General features: G+C 45.2%; 1 protein-coding gene across 1 annotated transcript in view; it reads left to right on the top strand.

Annotated features, from left to right (window-relative positions):
- GABRG2 (gamma-aminobutyric acid type A receptor subunit gamma2) overlaps window positions 1–18,387 on the top strand; it is a 142,649-nt gene that overhangs the window by 117,253 nt on the left and 7,009 nt on the right. Inside the window, exons 7-8 of the mRNA XM_066589798.1 lie at window positions 8,229–8,381; window positions 11,555–11,760. Coding sequence (XP_066445895.1) covers window positions 8,229–8,381; window positions 11,555–11,760 — 359 coding nt within the window. The remainder of the gene's footprint in view (window positions 1–8,228; window positions 8,382–11,554; window positions 11,761–18,387) is intronic.

Here is an 18,387-nt window from a genome sequence, read left to right as displayed (position 1 = left end):
GTGTTGCAGTTCACAGTGCAACACTCTGCAGTTCTGTGACATACTCCAGGGCCAGAAGTGCTTAGGCAGGGACAGAAGACATATTATTGATTGAATATAGGCAGTGGGCCTTTGCAAAAAAATTTGTGGGAAAAAATCTATTTGGGCTGCCTGTGAGTGTCCTCAGTGTTCTGGGTCTGTGCTGAGTGTAGTAGTTCTCCAAATTCATACGCAGCCAGCTAAGTGTTACAGCAGGCTTGCGCAAAATTATTTCCTGGCTCTGTCTGGGCTCTGAAATCACCGCTGTGTTGCAGTTCACAGTGCAACACTTTGCAGTTCTGTGACATACCCTAGGGCCAGAAGTGCTTAGGCAGGGACAGAAGACATATTATTGATTGAATATAGGCAGTGGGCCTTTGCAAAAAAATTTGTGGGTAAAAATCTATTTGGGCTGCCTGTGAGTGTCCTCAGTGTTCTGGGTCTCTGCTGGGTGTAGTAGTTCTCCAAATTCATACGCAGCCAGCTAAGTGTTACAGCAGGCTTGCAGAAAATTATTTCCTGGCGTTCCGTAAGCGAAGTCAGCCTCCAACCACAGGCCAATAAGCGGCACATTTAATTACAGCGTTCTGTTTCTGCATTACTGGTAATACAGCATGCTGAGGGGTAGGGGTAGGCCTAGAGGACGTGGACGCGGCTGAGGACGCGGAGGCCCAAGTCAGGGTGTGAGCACAGGCCGAGCTCCTGATCCAGGTGTATCGCAGCCGACTGCTGCGGGATTAGGAGAGAGGCACGTTTCTGGCGTCCCCACATTCATCGCACAATTAATGGGTCCACGCGGTAGACCTTTATTAGAAAATGAGCAGTGTGAGCAGGTCCTGTCGTGGATAGCAGAAAGTGCTTCCAGCAAACTATCGTCCACCCACAGTTCTACACTGTCCACTGCTGCAACTCAGAATCCTCTGGCTGCTGCCCCTCCTTCCTCCCAGCCTCCTCACTCCATTACAATGACACATTCTGAGGAGCGGGCAGACTCCCAGGAACTGTTCTCGGGCCCCTGCTCAGATTGGGCAGCAGTGGTTCCTCTCCCACCAGAGGAGTTTATCGTGACTGATGCCCAACCATTGGAAAGTTCCCGGGGTCCGGGGGATGAGGCTGGGGACTTCCGCCAACTGTCTCAAGACCTTTCAGTGGGTGAGGAGGACGATGACGATGAGACACAGTTGTCTATCAGTGAGGTAGTAGTAAGGGCAGTAAGTCCGAGGGAGGAACGCACAGAGGATTCGGAGGAAGAGCAGCAGGACAATGAGGTGACTGACCCCACCTGGTTTGCTACGCCTACTGAGGACAGGTCTTCAGAGGGGGAGGCAAGGGCAGCAGCAGGGCAGGTTGCAAGAGGCAGTGCGGTGTCCAGGGGTAGAGGCAGGGCCAGACCGAATAATCCACCAACTGTTTCCCAAAGCGCCCCCTCGCGCCATGCCACCCTGCAGAGGCCGAGGTGCTCAAAGGTCTGGCAGTTTTTCACTGAGAGTGCAGACGACCGACGAACAGTGGTGTGCAACCTTTGTCGCGCCAAGATCAGCCGGGGAGCCACCACCACCAGCCTCACCACCACCAGCATGTGCAGACATATGATGGCCAAGCACCCCACAAGGTGGGACGAAGGCCGTTCACCGCCTCCGGTTTGCACCGCTGCCTCTCCCCCTGTGCCCGAACCTGCCACTGAGATCCAACCCCGCTCTGAGGACACAGGCACTACCGTCTCCTGGCCTGCACCCACACCCTCACCTCCGCTGTCCTCGGCCCCATCCACCAATGTTTCTCAGCGCACCGTCCAGCTGTCGCTAGCGCAAGTGTTTGAGCGCAAGCGCAAGTACGCCGCCACGCACCCGCACGCTCAAGCGTTAAACGTGCACATAGCCAAATTTATCAGCCTGGAGATCCTGCCGTATAGGGTTGTGGAAACGGAGTCCTTCAAAAGTATGATGGCGGCGGAGGCCCCGCGCTACTCAGTTCCCAGTCGCCACTACTTTTCCCGATGTGCCGTCCCAGCCCTGCACGACCACGTCTCCCGCAACATTGTACGCGCCCTCACCAACGCGGTTACTGCCAAGGTCCACTTAACAACGGACACGTGGACAAGCACAGGCGGGCAGGGCCACTATATCTCCCTGACGGCACATTGGGTGAATTTAGTGGAGGCTGGGACCGAGTCAGAGCCTGGGACCGCTCACGTCCTACCCACCCCTGAGTTGCGGGCCCCAGCTCAGTGGTGGTATCTGCGGCGGTGTATGCTTCCTCCACTAAAGCACCCTCCTCCTCCTCCTCCTCCTCCAACGCAACCTCTGTCTCGCAATAAAGATGTGTCAGCAGCAGCAGCACGTCGCCAGCAGTCGGTGTCGTGCGGCGTGGCAGCTCAGCGGTGGGCAAGCGTCAGCAGGCCGTGCTTAAACTACTCAGCTTAGGAGATAAGAGGCACACGGCCCACGAACTGCTGCAGGGTCTGACAGAGCAGACCGACCGCTGGCTTGCGCCGCTGAGCCTCCAACCGGGCATGGTCGTGTGTGACAACGGCCGTAACCTGGTGGCGGCTCTGCCTGGCCTGGCCCACGTCTTTAATTTGGTGGTTCAGCGCTTTCTGAAAAGCTACCCACGCTTGTCAGACCTGCTCGGAAAGGTGCGCCGGCTCTGCGCACATTTCCGCAAGTCCCACACGGACGCTGCCACCCTGCGCACCCTGCAACATCGGTTTCATCTGCCAGTGCACCGACTGCTGTGCGACGTGCCCACACGGTGGAACTCTACGCTCCACATGTTGGCCAGGCTCTATGAGCAGCGTAGAGCTATAGTGGAATACCAACTCCAACATGGGCGGCACAGTGGGAGTCAGCCTCCTCAATTCTTTTCAGAAGAGTGGGCCTGGTTGGCAGACATCTGCCAGGTCCTTGGAAAGTTTGAGGAGTCTACCCAGGTGGTGAGCGGCGATGCTGCAATCATTAGCGTCAGCATTCCTCTGCTATGCCTCTTGAGAAGTTCCCTGCAAAGCATAAAGGCAGACGCTTTGCGCTCGGAAACAGAGCCGGGGGAAGACAGTATGTCGCTGGATAGTCAGAGCATCCTCCTGTCTATATCTCAGCGCGTTGAGGAGGAGGAGGAGGAAGATGAGGAGGAGGGGGAAGAGACAGCTTGGCCCACTGCTGAGGGTACACATGCTGCTTGCCTGTCATCCTTTCAGCGTGTATGGCCTGAGGAGGAGGAGGAAGGGGAGGAGGAGGAGGAGGATCCTGAAAGTGATCTTCCTAGTGAGGACAGCCATGTGTTGCGTACAGGTACCCTGGCACACATGGCTGACTTCATGTTAGGATGCCTTTCTCGTGACCCTCGCGTTACACGCATTCTGGCCACTACGGATTACTGGGTGTACACACTGCTTGACCCACGGTATAAGGAGAACCTTTCCACTCTCATACCCGAAGAGGAAAGGGGTTCGAGAGTGATGCTATACCACAGGACCCTGGCGGACAAACTGATGTTAAAATTCCCATCCGACAGCGCTAGTGGCCGAAGGCGCAGTTACGAGGGCCAGGTAGCAGGGGAGGCGCGGAGATCAGGCAGCATGTACAGCACAGGCAGGGCAACACTCTCTAAGGCCCTTGACAGCTTTATGGCTCCCCAGCAAGACTGTGTCACCGTTCCCCAGTCAAGGCTGAGTCGGCGGGAGCACTGTAAAAGGATGGTGAGGGAGTACGTAGCCGATCGCACGACCGTCCTCCGTGACGCCTCTGCCCCCTACAACTACTGGGTGTCGAAGCTGGACACGTGGCCTGAACTCGCGCTGTATGCCCTGGAGGTGCTTGCTTGTCCTGCGGCTAGCGTCTTGTCAGATAGGGTGTTTAGTGCGGCTGGGGGAATCATCACGGATAAGCGTACGCGCCTGTCAACCGATAGTGCCGACAGGCTTACACTCATCAAGATGAACAAAGCGTGGATTTCCCCAGACTTCTCTTCTTCACCAGCGGACAGCAGCGATACCTAAGCAATACGTAGGCTGCACCCGCAGATGGAAGCATCGTTCTCTATCACTATAAAAAACGGGGACATTTTTGCTTCATCAATCTGTGTATAATATTCCTCCTCCTCCTCCTGCTCCTCCTCCTGAAACCTCACGTAATCACGCCGAACGGGCAATTTTTCTTAGGCCCACAAGGCTCAGTCATATAATTTTTCTAAACAATTTTGTAGACGTTTCAATGCTCATTAAAGCGTTGAAACTTTCACCTCAACCAATTTTTATTTTAACTGGGCTGCCTCCAGGCCTAGTTACCAATTAAGCCACATTAACCAAAGCGATTAATGGGTTTCACCTGCCGTCTTGGTTGGGCATGGGCAATTTTTCTGAGGTACATTAGTACTGTTGGTACACCAATTTTTGGGGGCCCTCGCCTACAGTGTAATCCTAGTAATTTTCATGGGCTTCGCCTACACTCATGGTACAGCAAGGTGTGTGGGGTTGGCCTACACTTTTGCTACATAAATGTAACTGGGGCCTTGTCTATACTGCAACTACTGAAATGTGCAAGAGACTGTTATCTCCCTAAACTGCTGCAACGGGAATGTTACTGTGGCCTGTCTTGACTGCTACTACTACTGAAATGGAACTAATACTGTGCTCTCCCTATACTGCTGCTTCGGACTTGTTACTGGGGCCTGTCTTGACTGCTACTATTACTGAAATGGAACTAAGACTGTGCTCTCCCTATACTGCTGCTTCGGAATTGTTACTGGGGCCTGTCTTGAGTGCTACTACTACTGAAATGGAACTAATACTGTACTCCCCCTATACTGCTGATAGTGATATGTTACTGTGGCCTGTCTTGACTGCTACTACTACTGAAATGGAACTAATACTGTGCTCAAATTAATCAAATTAATTTTTAGCCCACCTGCATTACAGCTGACATTACATCAGCTGTGTTGGGCACTGCAATGGGATGTATTTATGTACCGCCGGTGGGTTCCAGGGAGCCACCCATGCTGTGGGTCCACAAGGAGTTGTAACTGCATGTGTCCACTTCTAAAGAACCCCAGTCCGACTGGGGCATGCAGTGTGGGCCGAAGCCCACCTGCATTAAACATGACATTACCTCAGCTGTGATGGGCAATGCAATGGGATATATGTATGTACCGCCGGTGGCTTCCGGGCACCCACCCATGCTGTGGGTCCACAGGGAGTTGTAACTGCATGTGTCCACTTCTAAAGAACCCCAGTCTGACTGGGGCATGCAGTGTGGGCCGAAGCCCACCTGCATTAAACATGACATTATTACCTCAGCTGTGATGGACAATGCAATGGGATATATTTATGTACCGCCGGTGGGTTCCAGGGAGCCACCCATGCTGTGGGTCCACAGGGAGTTGTAATTGCATCTGTTCACTTCTAAAGAACCCCAGTCTGACTGGGGCATGCAGTGTGGGCCGAAGCCCACCTGCATTAAACATGACATTACCTCAGCTGTGATGGGCAATGCAATGGGATATATTTATGTACCGCCGGTGGCTTCCGGGCACCCACCCATGCTGTGGGTCCACAGGGAGTTGTAACTGCATGTGTCCACTTCTAAAGAACCCCAGTCTGACTGGGGCATGCAGTGTGGGCCGAAGCCCACCTGCATTAAACATGACATTAGTACCTCAGCTGTGATGGGCAATGCAATGGGATATATTTATGTACCGCCGGTGGGTTCCAGGGAGCCACCCATGCTGTGGGTCCACAGGGAGTTGTAACTGCATCTGTCCACTTCTAAAGAACCCCAGTCTGACTGGGGCATGCAGTGTGGGCCGAAGCTCACCTGCATTAAACATGACATTACCTCAGCTGTGATGGGCAATGCAATGGGATATATTTATGTACCGCCGGTGGGTTCCGGGCACCCACCCATGCTGTGGGTCCACAGGGAGTTGTAACTGCATGTGTCCACTTCTAAAGAACCCCAGTCTGACTGGGGCATGCAGTGTGGGCCGAAGCCCACCTGCATTAAACATGACATTATTACCTCAGCTGTGATGGGCAATGCAATGGAATATATTTATGTACCGCCGGTGGGTTCCAGGGAGTCACCCATGCTGTGGGTCCACAGGGAGTTGTAACTGCATCTGTCCACTTCTAAAGAACCCCAGTCTGACTGGGGCATGCAGTGTGGGCCAAAGCCCACCTGCATTTAATCTGACATTAGCTCTGCTGTCCAGGGCACTGCAATGGGATACATTTATGTACAGTCGGTGGGTTCCAGGGAGCCACCCATGCTGTGGGTGCACACGGAATTCCCATTGCGGAGTTGTACCTGCCTGTGACTATTTATAAAAAACCGCGGTCTGACTGGGGCATGCAGACACCTTGACAGAATGAATAGTGTGTGGCACATAGGTTCCCCATTGCTATGCCCACGTGTGCATCTCCAGATGGAGGTGGCACAGGATTGGATTTCTCATTGTTTATGTACAGCATTGTGGACTATCGCCCCGCCCCTTTTAAAGAGGGTCGCTGCCTAGCCGTGCCAACCCTCTGCAGTGTGTGCCTGCGGTTCCTCTGGCAGACACACTTTTAAATAGACATGAGGGTGGCGTGGCATGAGGGCAGCTGAAGGCTGGGCAGGGACAGTTTGGTGTGCGCTGTGGACACTGGGTCGTGGGGGTTGGTCAGCATGTAACCCAGGAGAAGTGGCAGTGGAGTGTCATGCAGGCAGTGATTGTGCTTTGTTGGAGGTAGTGTGGTGCTTAGCTAAGGTATGCATTGCTAATGAGGGCTTTTCAGAAGTAAAAATTGTTGGGAGGGGGGGCCCACTCTTGCCGCTATTGTGGCTTAATAGTGGGACCTGGGAACTTGAGATGCAGCCCAACATGTAGCCCCTCGCCTGCCCTATCTGTTGCTGTATCGTTCCCATCACTTTCTTGAATTGCCCAGATTTTCACAAACGAAAACCTTAGCGAGCATCGGCGATATACAAAAATGCTCGGGTCGCCAATTGACTTCAATGGGGTTCGTTATTCGAAACGAACCCTCGAGCATCGCGAAAAGTTCGTCTCGAGTAACGAGCACCCGAGCATTTTGGTGCTCGCTCATCTCTAGTTATTACCCATTTCCTATACTTGCTCTATCCTAAAACCGTCTTACATCCAAAGGTAGAAGTAGACAAATCTAAATGTATTTCACGTCCTATTTACCACCATATTTTGGTCTGTATCTCATCATGATTCTGTGCATGAGCCTTAATCCTACATGTCAAGAAATAGGAAGACAATGACAATTCTCTTAGGAATTCTACTTTATCTTGACTTTTGTGAGTGATGTGCATGACCATGTCAGAAAGGAAAGTAATTTTAGCAATGTTCTAGTGAGGATGGATAAGGTTATTTTTGTATAAAAATAATAAAAGAACTCTGTTTCTAACCCGTTTGGGTTAATAAGTTTTTTTTTTCTGTTATAGCTTTGAAAACCCTTCATAATTGTAGACAACTATTTCAATGTGGATTACAGTAACAGAAACTTTTTCCTGTAGAACTTATTGCCCTGTACTTCCTCCTGCTTAGCCCAACACAAGTCCCCGGATCTCGAATTGAGAATTTTTTAAAATACCTATTGCAACTTGATTCTGCCTCTGTGCAGAGTGAAGAGAAGGAACTGTATGGTGATAATAAGACATCTTGGATGTCTCACACAGGCAGTCTTCTACTCGTAGGTAAATACTTCCTAGATGCAAGCCATGCAATGACTTTAAGATGTAGGAATACGATAGTTAGTTTACTAGAAATATGTACTGTTCCAGATGCCAGTCTCTGGGCCAATAATTCATCATAATATTGAACCATTAACCCTTTCCAATCTACTGTCTGACGTCTGAAGACATTATGATTTAAGGCTGTACAGCTCTGATGTTGGAAGATGTCCGTCGGGGTTCTCTTACTGTACATTGCCAGCATCTCTGCTGTTGGAGCCTATCTAACATGTCACCTCATGCATTCCTGGCTTTAGCCAGCAGATAGCACTGTTGTATAATGGCAGAAAAAGAGTAAGCCCCCTAGGAAAACCAGGATACAAATTGGATTGGAAAGGGTTAACATCAAAAGCTATCATTAGCTGTAATTTGTTAACATTTTGCTGCAATGTGCTAAATACGATATTCGTATCTATGCCTGTTTTAATTCTTGTTTTATAGTTTTAATAATATTATTTTTATTTTGTTTTTTTTCTCCAGGAGACTATGTTGTAATGACAGTGTACTTTGATCTATCAAGAAGAATGGGTTATTTTACTATACAAACTTACATACCCTGCACTCTTATTGTCGTTCTGTCATGGGTATCTTTTTGGATTAACAAAGATGCTGTCCCAGCTAGGACATCTCTAGGTAAGCAACCATTTGTCACTTGTTTGTTAAATGAAAATACCTTTTACAAGTTTTGCTTAAAGGGGTCTTCCCCATTCATATTCACTATTAAGATGCATATTTGTCATATGCTCAGGAGCCCCCTCAGTTAGCCAATGGTGAGATTACCTAGACAGAACAATGTTCGCTTGGGCAAACCCAGAATGTCCATGTATTACATTTATTTCAATACATGCCATGTAAGGTAATTTTTCTCTTGTAGAGGTCACTGTAGTGGGTATGATGACCCACTACTGATTTCAGCTGCTGGACCAAAGGTTATCAGCTGATCGCCAACATGAACTAATCTAGAAAATGGTTGAATATATGAAACAACTCATTTAAACATTTGCACATTTGTCTATTCATTCATAAACAACCACAAGAAATGGTTCAAACAAATAATAAGGATTGAAATTTGCTGTGAATTCAGGTAATTTACATGGATGAGATTCAATGAAAATTAAAGTTTTAAAGATTTACTCATCTGTTTTCATAAATTAAACAGTCAGAAAGGCTTATTTTTATTTAAGGGGCTTCAGTTATATCAGGGTAGTAGATCAAGTGCCATCTAAACATATGACCACCGCAGCCAATCACCAGCCTCTGCAAACAGGGCTTTTTTTTTAACTTGACAATCTCTTTAAGAATTATCTATTGTCTTTTTTGAGAGTAACTATAAACCTTCATGTCTGGATAAGATATATCCATGCAGATATGTATTTCAAAGCACCATAGCCCTCTCACTAATCTGAAAGAGTTGCCAACCTACGATGTACCATTTATAACAGAGATATCATCTTGCATAGTAGAGGACCATACATTGATTTACTAAGTTTGTATCCCACCCTAAGGCGTCAGTCAGACGGGCGTTTTTTCGCGCGATTTGCGCATGCGCATGCGTCCGGCGATTTTATAGAACCATTGCTTTGCAATGGTATCGGACACATGAGCGCTTTTTATGCGCTCGTCCGATAAATTATAGAACAGAAATCGCAGATCGCACCTATCTGCGATTCCTGTTCTCTTCTCTATATGCGCTCAATGGGGCCGGCGGCAGCAGCGCCGACCCCATTGAGAGCATATAGAAGACAAATCATTCTTCTCTGCCACAGCTGTAACAGCTGTGACAGAGAAGAACGATGTTTGCCCATTGAATTCAATGGAGCCGGCAATACAGCCGACTCCATTGAAAGCAATGGGCTGCCGGCGATCGCACGATGAATTTTCGGGAAGGGCTTAAAAATATAAGCCCTTCCCGGAAATTCATCCAGAAATGTGTAAAAATAAAAAAATAAAAATATACTCACCTGGTCCCGGCAGACGGAGTTCAGCCGCGGCGGCCGGCAGTTCTCCTGAACTGCTCTGAGTAGTATTCAGCAGCCGGGGCTTTAAAATCCCCGCCTGCTGAATGAGCTGCCTCTGATTGGTCACAGCCTCACCAATCAGAGGAAGCTCTCACTCACACCCATTCATGAATTCATGAATAGGTGTGGGTGAGTGAGTGCTGCCTCTGATTGGTGCGGCTGTGACCAGTCAGAGGCAGCTCATTCAGCAGGCGGGGATTTTAAAGCCCCAGCTGCTGAATACTACTCAGATCAGTTCAGGAGAACTGCCGGCGGCCGCGGCTGAACTCCGTCTGCCGGGACCAGGTGAGTATATATATATATATTTTATTTTTACACATTTCTGGATGAATTTCCGGGAAGGGCTTATATTTTTAAGCCCTTCCCGAAAATTCATCGTGAGATCGCCCGCAGCCCATTGCTTTCAATGGAGCCGGCTGTATTGCCGGCTCCATTGAATTCAATGCGCTGGACAGCTCCGGCCCGTTTCTAATGAAACGCGGCTATAAGCCCTTCCCGGAAATTCATCCAGAAATGTGTAAAAATAAAAAAATAAAAATATACTCACCTGGTCCCGGCAGACGGAGTTCAGCCGCGGCGGCCGGCAGTTCTCCTGAACTGCTCTGAGTAGTATTCAGCAGCCGGGGCTTTAAAATCCCCGCCTGCTGAATGAGCTGCCTCTGATTGGTCACAGCCTCACCAATCAGAGGAAGCTCTCACTCACACCCATTCATGAATTCATGAATAGGTGTGGGTGAGTGAGTGCTGCCTCTGATTGGTGCGGCTGTGACCAGTCAGAGGCAGCTCATTCAGCAGGCGGGGATTTTAAAGCCCCAGCTGCTGAATACTACTCAGATCAGTTCAGGAGAACTGCCGGCGGCCGCGGCTGAACTCCGTCTGCCGGGACCAGGTGAGTATATATATATATATTTTTTATTTTTACACATTTCTGGATGAATTTCCGGGAAGGGCTTATATTTTTAAGCCCTTCCCGAAAATTCATCGTGAGATCGCCCGCAGCCCATTGCTTTCAATGGAGCCGGCTGTATTGCCGGCTCCATTGAATTCAATGCGCTGGACAGCTCCGGCCCGTTTCTAATGAAACACGGCTAGGAGCAGTTTTTTCAGGCGATTTTTCGGCCCCGTTCACGCGATTTGCGGATGCGCATCCGTCATGCGATCCGCAAAACGCGCGAAAAAACGCCCGTCTGACTGAGGCCTAAGACTGAATAAACAGGCATACACATGCTGCAGGAAACTGTCTCCTTGAATCTTCCCTTAAGGCCACTTTAAAACAGATTATATTACAAAAGGAAGAGCACAATATTCTACCATAATATGAATCTTTCAGCTTCAGTAGGTAGGATCAGCAGATTGCTCCAAGAGCTCCCATATCAAAAGAGCCATATGAAACATCAAATGAGAAACAGGAATGTACGTAACATATGTTTGCACTATTTTGTCTGGGAAAATTTCTGCCCTCATGCTAGAGGCTAGACACATGGCCATATAGGCAATGAGGTCCATTTGGCACCATCCTGGTCTGGCCTTTTCCCGGACTGGCACTTCAGTTTTTCCTGTTGTGCAGCTCATATTCTGTTTTTCCACCCTATTCTGTTTTTCTAATCTCCATTAATCTCCCATGTATCTCAGACCATGATATAAAAATCTGGCATATGAGGTCTCATTCGAAAAGAGATATAGAGATATTGTTCTTAGGACTGTAGTGTTATGATGACTATATTTTGGCTATGTTTTTAAACCTACAATGTTTTGTACTGAAACTTAAATACTTTTTTTTTAATTTAGGTATCACAACTGTCCTCACAATGACCACTCTCAGTACTATTGCTAGGAAATCTTTGCCTAAGGTGTCCTATGTGACAGCAATGGACCTCTTTGTTTCTGTGTGCTTCATCTTTGTATTTTCTGCCTTGGTGGAATATGGAACACTTCATTATTTTGTCAGTAACAGAAAGCCAAGTAAGGATAAAGAGAAAAAGAAAAAGAATCCAGTAAGTATGCTGAAAATACATTGTATTTTATACCATTAGCCAAGAAAATTGTCTGTTAGCTACTGCCATTTATACAACGCATTTTAAGGAGCAACTTACATATAAAAGAAAAAGATAATCACCAATTGATGTGCATGTAGAATCTTTACATATAGCATCTAGAGATGAGCGAGCATACTCGTCCGAGCTTGATGCTCGTTCGAGTATTAGGGTGCTCAAGATGCTCGTTACTCGTGACGAGCACCACGCGGTACTCGTCTCGATTAAACGAGCACTGACCATTGAATTCAATGGAGCCGGCAATACAGCCAGCTCCATTGAAAGCAATGGCCTGCCGGTGAGCGCGGGATGAATTGTCGGGAAGGGCTTAAATATATAAGCCCTTCCCTGCAATTCATCCAGAATTGTGTAAAAAAAATATATATATACTCACCTTGTCCCGGCAGAACGATGTTAGCCCATTGAATTCAATGGAGCCAGCAATACAGCCGACTCCATTAAAAGCAATGGGCTGCCGGCGATCGCGGGATGAATTGTCGGGAAGGGCTTAAATATATAAGCCCTTCCCTGCAATTCATTCAGAAATGTGTAAAAAAATATATATATATATACTCACCTGGTCCCGGCAGACGGAGTTCAGCGCGGCCAGCGGCAGTCCTCCCGAACTGCTCTGAACAGCTGTGAGTAGTATTCAGCAGCCGGGGATTTAAAATCCCCGCCTGCTGAATGAGCTGCCTCTAATTGGTCACAGCCTGACCAATCAGAGGCAGATTCCACTCACACACCCATTCATGAATTTATGAATGGGTGTGTGACTGCTGCCTCTGATTGGCTCAGCGGGACCAATCAGATGAGAGGCAGCAGAGGCATGCTTTCAATGGAGCCAGCTGTATTGACGGCTCCATTGAATTCAATGGGCTAACATCGTTCTGCCGGGACAAGGTGAGTATATTTTTTTTAATTTTTACACATTTCTGGATGAATTGCAGGGAAGGGCTTATATATTTAAGCCCTTCCTGACAATTCATCCCGCGATCGCCGGCTGCCCATTGCTTTCAATGGAGCCAGCTGTATTGCTGGCTCCATTGAATTCAATGGGCTAACATCGTTCTTCTCTGCCACAGCTGTTACAGCTGTGGCAGAGGAGAACGATCTTTATGCTGACAGTGCGGTGGGGGGGGGTCTCACTCTTGCCACTATTGTGGCTTAATAGTCGGACCTGGGAACTTGAGATGCAGCCCAACATGTAGCCCCTCGCCTGCCCTATCCGTTTCTGTGTTGTTCCCATCACTTTCTTGAATTTCCCAGGTTTTCACAAATGAAAACCTTAGCGAGCATCGGCGATATACAAAAATGCTCGAGTCGCCCATTGACTTCAATGGGGTTCGTTACTCGAAACGAACTCTCGAGCATCACTGAAAGTTCGACTCGAGTAACGAGCACCCGAGCATTTTGGTGCTCGCTCATCTCTAATAGCATCTAAATTTAATAACAGCAGATATTTTAGAATACAAACTATGAATACCTTTAATTACAGAGTTCTTCTGTTAAAGAGCACTGTTCATCTCAGAATAAAATCACAGTTCCTCAAAGGCAGCAGTAGATGCAAGATAGATGTAGTGCAGGCAAAAATGTAACTTTTGGAGTCTTTTTCCTTCCTTCTGCTGGTTTCTGTTCCATTTTCTTTCTCTATGTTTTTTGAGTGGATGGACTCCTGGTGTGCCGTCAGACGTTTGTGTTGTGTGCTATACGCCAATCAGATGTATGTACTTCTGATGAATCCTCTCTTGTATCACTGAAAGATTGAGGCAGAAAGACTGCAGATACATTTCCTTCTTTCTCCTCCTTTCTGTCAAATATTTACTGTCAAATCCTAGATAGATTTTATTTTTAAACTCCAGCAGTTTTGTGACTATTAACACATTTTTATTTACCCATGTCTACTACTTTTTTAAGCATAAAAAAATGATAAAAATGCTTATATTTATAATTGATTACAATAAACTTAACAATGACATTTTTATTAATGATCCTGAATGTTTAAAATTTCTCACAATCATCTAATGGTTATTTAAGATTAAAGGGGTTTTCCTACTACTTAAAATTGCTTCACATCCACTCTTTCCTTCCTGGTTGCTGCCAACCAATGGTGCAGCCAATTAGTGGGCACAGCAATCACCTTTTATAGCCATTGATGATTGACTGCAGTAGTCACATATACTGGTCAGCAGCAACCAGGGAGGGCATAGTGGTTGTGAAGCAATTTAAAGTAGTAGGAAAACCCTTTTAAGTTTTGACCTCTTTGCTGTGGATGTCATACAGTAGCTGGTGCCAGACCACTGGATCCTTCTGAAATGTCTTAGTCATACAATTGCACATCATAATGGTAGTTGTTTAAATATACTTTTCAAAATTAAAGAATTGGTGGAAACTTTCTTCCAAGTAAAGTCTTGACATTGTCATTCTACTACGCTTCGCAAAATGATAACTTTTCCTGGTGGTCGTTGAATGAAGTCAACTGCGTATATTCCCAATTGCCTAACCAGTTATTGTACAATTCCTACACATTTCATGTTTAAAATTATTATAAATTATTATGCCTGGAGAATTCAGGTAGTGGAAATAAGTATTTCTGAAGTGTAAATGGTTCAATAATTTGACACACATTGTTCTGCTATTAGGATTTTTCATAAAAATAGGTAGATGTATCCTTGAAAATATTATATCCAATTTCACTTAAATCTGTTTCTAATCTTTATCTATAGATATTCCAATTGTAACCTGATGTATAATATATGTGAACAGTTGTTTTGTCAGTATAATCAAGACAAAGAGCTGATTACTAAAGATACCTTTACACGAGCCAATAGTTGCCCAAATAATCACTCAAACAAACAATTATGGGCAATTGTCAGCCAGTATACACACAGCCCCTGACAGGGCACTGAGCAGGAAGTCGTTCAGTAGTCACTGACACTAATGCTTCCGTTTCAGCTCACTGAAATGAAATGATTGCTGATCTGCTTCTCACTCAGATTAAAGAGCAGTCACTCAATCTTTGAACGACTCCTTTTTACTTTGAATGGAGGTGGATGAAAGCGAACCCCAGCCGCTCCACCTCAACTACCTGGAAGACTATTGCTCCTGTGTAAAAGCACAGAAGTGATAGTCACTGGAATGGTTGTCAGGTGCTTATGTTCTGAACAATCAAATGGCCGAGTTACATGTAATAATTATTGCTCAAAATTAATTCAAATGAACAAATTTGAGCAATAATCGTTATGTATGAATGCAAAAAAAATTGCTCATTATTCATACACTTGTCGTTATCGTTAATTTTCAGTCAGTAAAAAAACTATCGCTGGATTGCTGGCTTCTTGCTATGTGTAAATGCTCAGCACTTCATTCAGTGCTCAGCAAAAAAAGCCCACGATCCAGTGATAAGTCTTTCAGTGTAAACGCTCTGCTCGAGCGCTAACGATCTTACAGGTGACGTCAGCGCTCATGCAGTAGTTTAAACGACTGCCGGCCCAGTAAAAGGGCTATTACCGTGTAAAGGTACATTAAGTCATTAACTTGTGAATCCCTATATTCAAGATACTGGCTTGTTAACAACAGTTACAAACTAAATTAACTCCTCAGACAAATGTTGTCTTCCTGTTACATGGGCTGACTTTTGGCCTGATGTAACTAGCAATGATCAACAAGAAATGTTGATCAGGGCTTAGTTATATTTATTTTACACAGGCCAAGAATCGCTGTTATAAGGGTGGATTATTGCTACTACAATCATTTGTCCCAGGAGCTGTCATTGGTTGGCTGTATATCTTCCCATTTATGTGGGGAGAGCCAACCAGCTAGCATTTTCATGATTGCTAAAAAGCAGTGATCAGATGACAAACGAGTGTTTGCTCATTTGTAAGCTGATCAATGTCCCTTTTAAGTGGCCCAATAGCTGTTTTACTGATAACATTTCAGGAATATTTAAAGGAAGTCTACCAGATATTGGGCAACCAACTGAATACACAGGTGGTTGCCCAGCGATATGATGAATATAATGGTACCTTTTTTATTTTCAGTGACTCCACTTGCCCAATATAGCCCGTTTTTTGGGCTGCATTCTATATGCAAATGGGGGTAGCACTTTCCGATAGGTGTTTCTTCTGTGCCTTCGGTTCGACTGTACTTTGTGACATCTCCAGCTTCACCTGTTGGAGACCTCATACATTCAGTGTAACCTTGCTTGCACCCCACTAAGTGAGCAGGCACATTTGCTGTAACTTTTTCCCAGCCGGACTATAGACGATGCAGCATGTGATGGAAAATTTTAAAAACTACCGTTATATGCTTCACATCATTGGGCAACCAACTGTCCATTCATTTGGTTGCCCAAAATCTGGTAACAGACTTCCTTAAAAAATGATCACCTATTGAAATCAAGTTTTCATGTTAAACACATTTCTTTTTAATTATGGTGATTTTCTATTTAATAAATTTACTCAAAACATTTCCTGATGTCTTGTAGCTGAATAAATTTTGGACCATTCCTCCCTGCAAATATTTTTCATTTCATCAATGTTTCTGGGATGCCTCGCATGCATAACCCTGTTCAGGTCATGTCCACAGCATCCTGATAGGGTTAAGGTCAGGGCTCTGACTTGGTCATTCCAAAACACAAATTTTCTTTTTATATAACCATTTTTAGTTGATTTACTTGTGTACTTTTGGTCATTATCTTGTTGTATCACCCAGTGTCTCCTCAGTTTGAGGTTCTTACAGTTTTTGGAGTTTTTTGCAAGTAATTTGCTGTTACACTTGTTTTCACATTTTTTAGAATAGCCTTTTGAGCTCTTGATGGTGGTGATATTAACAAAACAAAATACCTGGTTTGTATATAGTATTTGTCAATGCAGAAAACTGGAGTAGTTAAAAAGGTGTTCCAACCAAGTGCATTGACCACCACTTGGTATGTCATAATTGAGATAGGTCTTTCTTTAGTCTATATGCCTTAAAACTCGTGTTAAGCTGGGATCACACATTCATTTTTTTCGACAGTCTTTTTTTAAATCAAAGCCAGGAATGGGTCCAAAGGGAAGGGAAAGTATAAATGAAATACTTCTTGATTTTGCATTCACTATTAGCTTTCACTCAAAAACTGCATGTGTGAATCCAGGCCTAAGCTATGACAATAGCTGGTGTGTGACAAAATATGTAGTAGAAAGTATACTCTTCTGATTATTTGTATTTTAAGATATTTTGGGAATACACATTGCTAGTCTATGTATTAGAGGTTAGGGGGAGGGTGTTTCAGACTGCAATGGTCCACACTTGAATGCAACTGAACTACAGTATCAGATTAGGCAATGTGCTGCTTGGGTTTGGATAAAACACCACTTGGGTTCCCAGTGAGCAGATCCTCAATCATGGCTTATCTTAAGCATCAGTAAGATTTTCTATACCTTGAAAACCCCTTTAGGAGTTTCTAACTTAATAGCACTTTATATAAGCAATAAAACTTTGATTTGTATTTTGCTTAATTTTGCATCCCATATTTATCTATTGAAAACTGCCTTTTCATTATGGTTTTCATGTTTTTTTTCTCCTAAAGTCTGATTTTCTTTTCTTATCTATACAACAAAAGCTTCTCTGGATGTTTTCCTTCAAGGTATATTGTTTTTGGAATGGACATTCACTGCATGTGTCTGCTGAATTGAACTGAGAGCCCAAATTCTGATTGTCATAGCTAGCTATTTGCTATTTACAAGATCAAGACAGGATTTTTTTTCTGTTAACAAAATACTGTATATATTCTAGTTTTTGAAAGTTGATTCAGCAGCATTACTGGAACGTCACTCTTGTTCGAAAAAATATTTGATAGTAATCATCTATTATTATGACACAAAAATAACTTATCATCTCATCTTCGTTGCACCACAGAAATGTGCCATTATACGAATGACGCAAATCTTTAAAGCCTTATGTTTATCATTTGCAAAATCTTGCCTGCAGCTTACACAAAGCTTTGCAGCACTGTTAAGGAATATATTAGGGAATCTCATACTGCATATGATGAATCCTTTTTATACGCTTTCTGAAACACTTCCTTTAGCCATGGAAAGACCCTGATAAAATGCAGTAAAGCAGGATATTTGATGTTACATATTGTTTGCTTTGAGACTCATCAGAGTTCTAAATTGTTTTATTATATAACCTATATCCATGACCATCAGGGCAGTATGCTTGGTAATGCATTCGGGGATCCAGTCTGACCATCTGAAAAAAATAACTTTCTGCCAGTTACCTTTAGCATCCATTCTGAATTCAGCCACGTTGGGGATATATGTAGTATCCCTGATGACTGAGGTTATATGTGGTCTAATGTGGCAATTTGTAATGAAATTGTCCTATTCATTTTGCATAATTAACTATCTGAACCCCACTTAAACTCCTATTGATCCACTTTGTCCACTGCTCCAGTTATTATTACACTGCATAGTGACCCGCCAGCATCAGGCCATTACGCTTGTAACCCACCTCACAGTCAGGTCTGTATGAATGAAGCTAAAGAAGAGGATAAGATTATCTGTTGCTTATCCCAAATCCCAGATTTTCCTAAGGCACACTACC

This window comes from Eleutherodactylus coqui, chromosome 2 (assembly GCF_035609145.1).
Source record: "Eleutherodactylus coqui strain aEleCoq1 chromosome 2, aEleCoq1.hap1, whole genome shotgun sequence".
Lineage (NCBI taxonomy): Eukaryota > Metazoa > Chordata > Amphibia > Anura > Eleutherodactylidae > Eleutherodactylus > Eleutherodactylus coqui.
The sequence above is the reverse complement of the archived record's forward strand: the minus strand, read 5'-3'. Positions and strand labels throughout refer to the sequence as shown.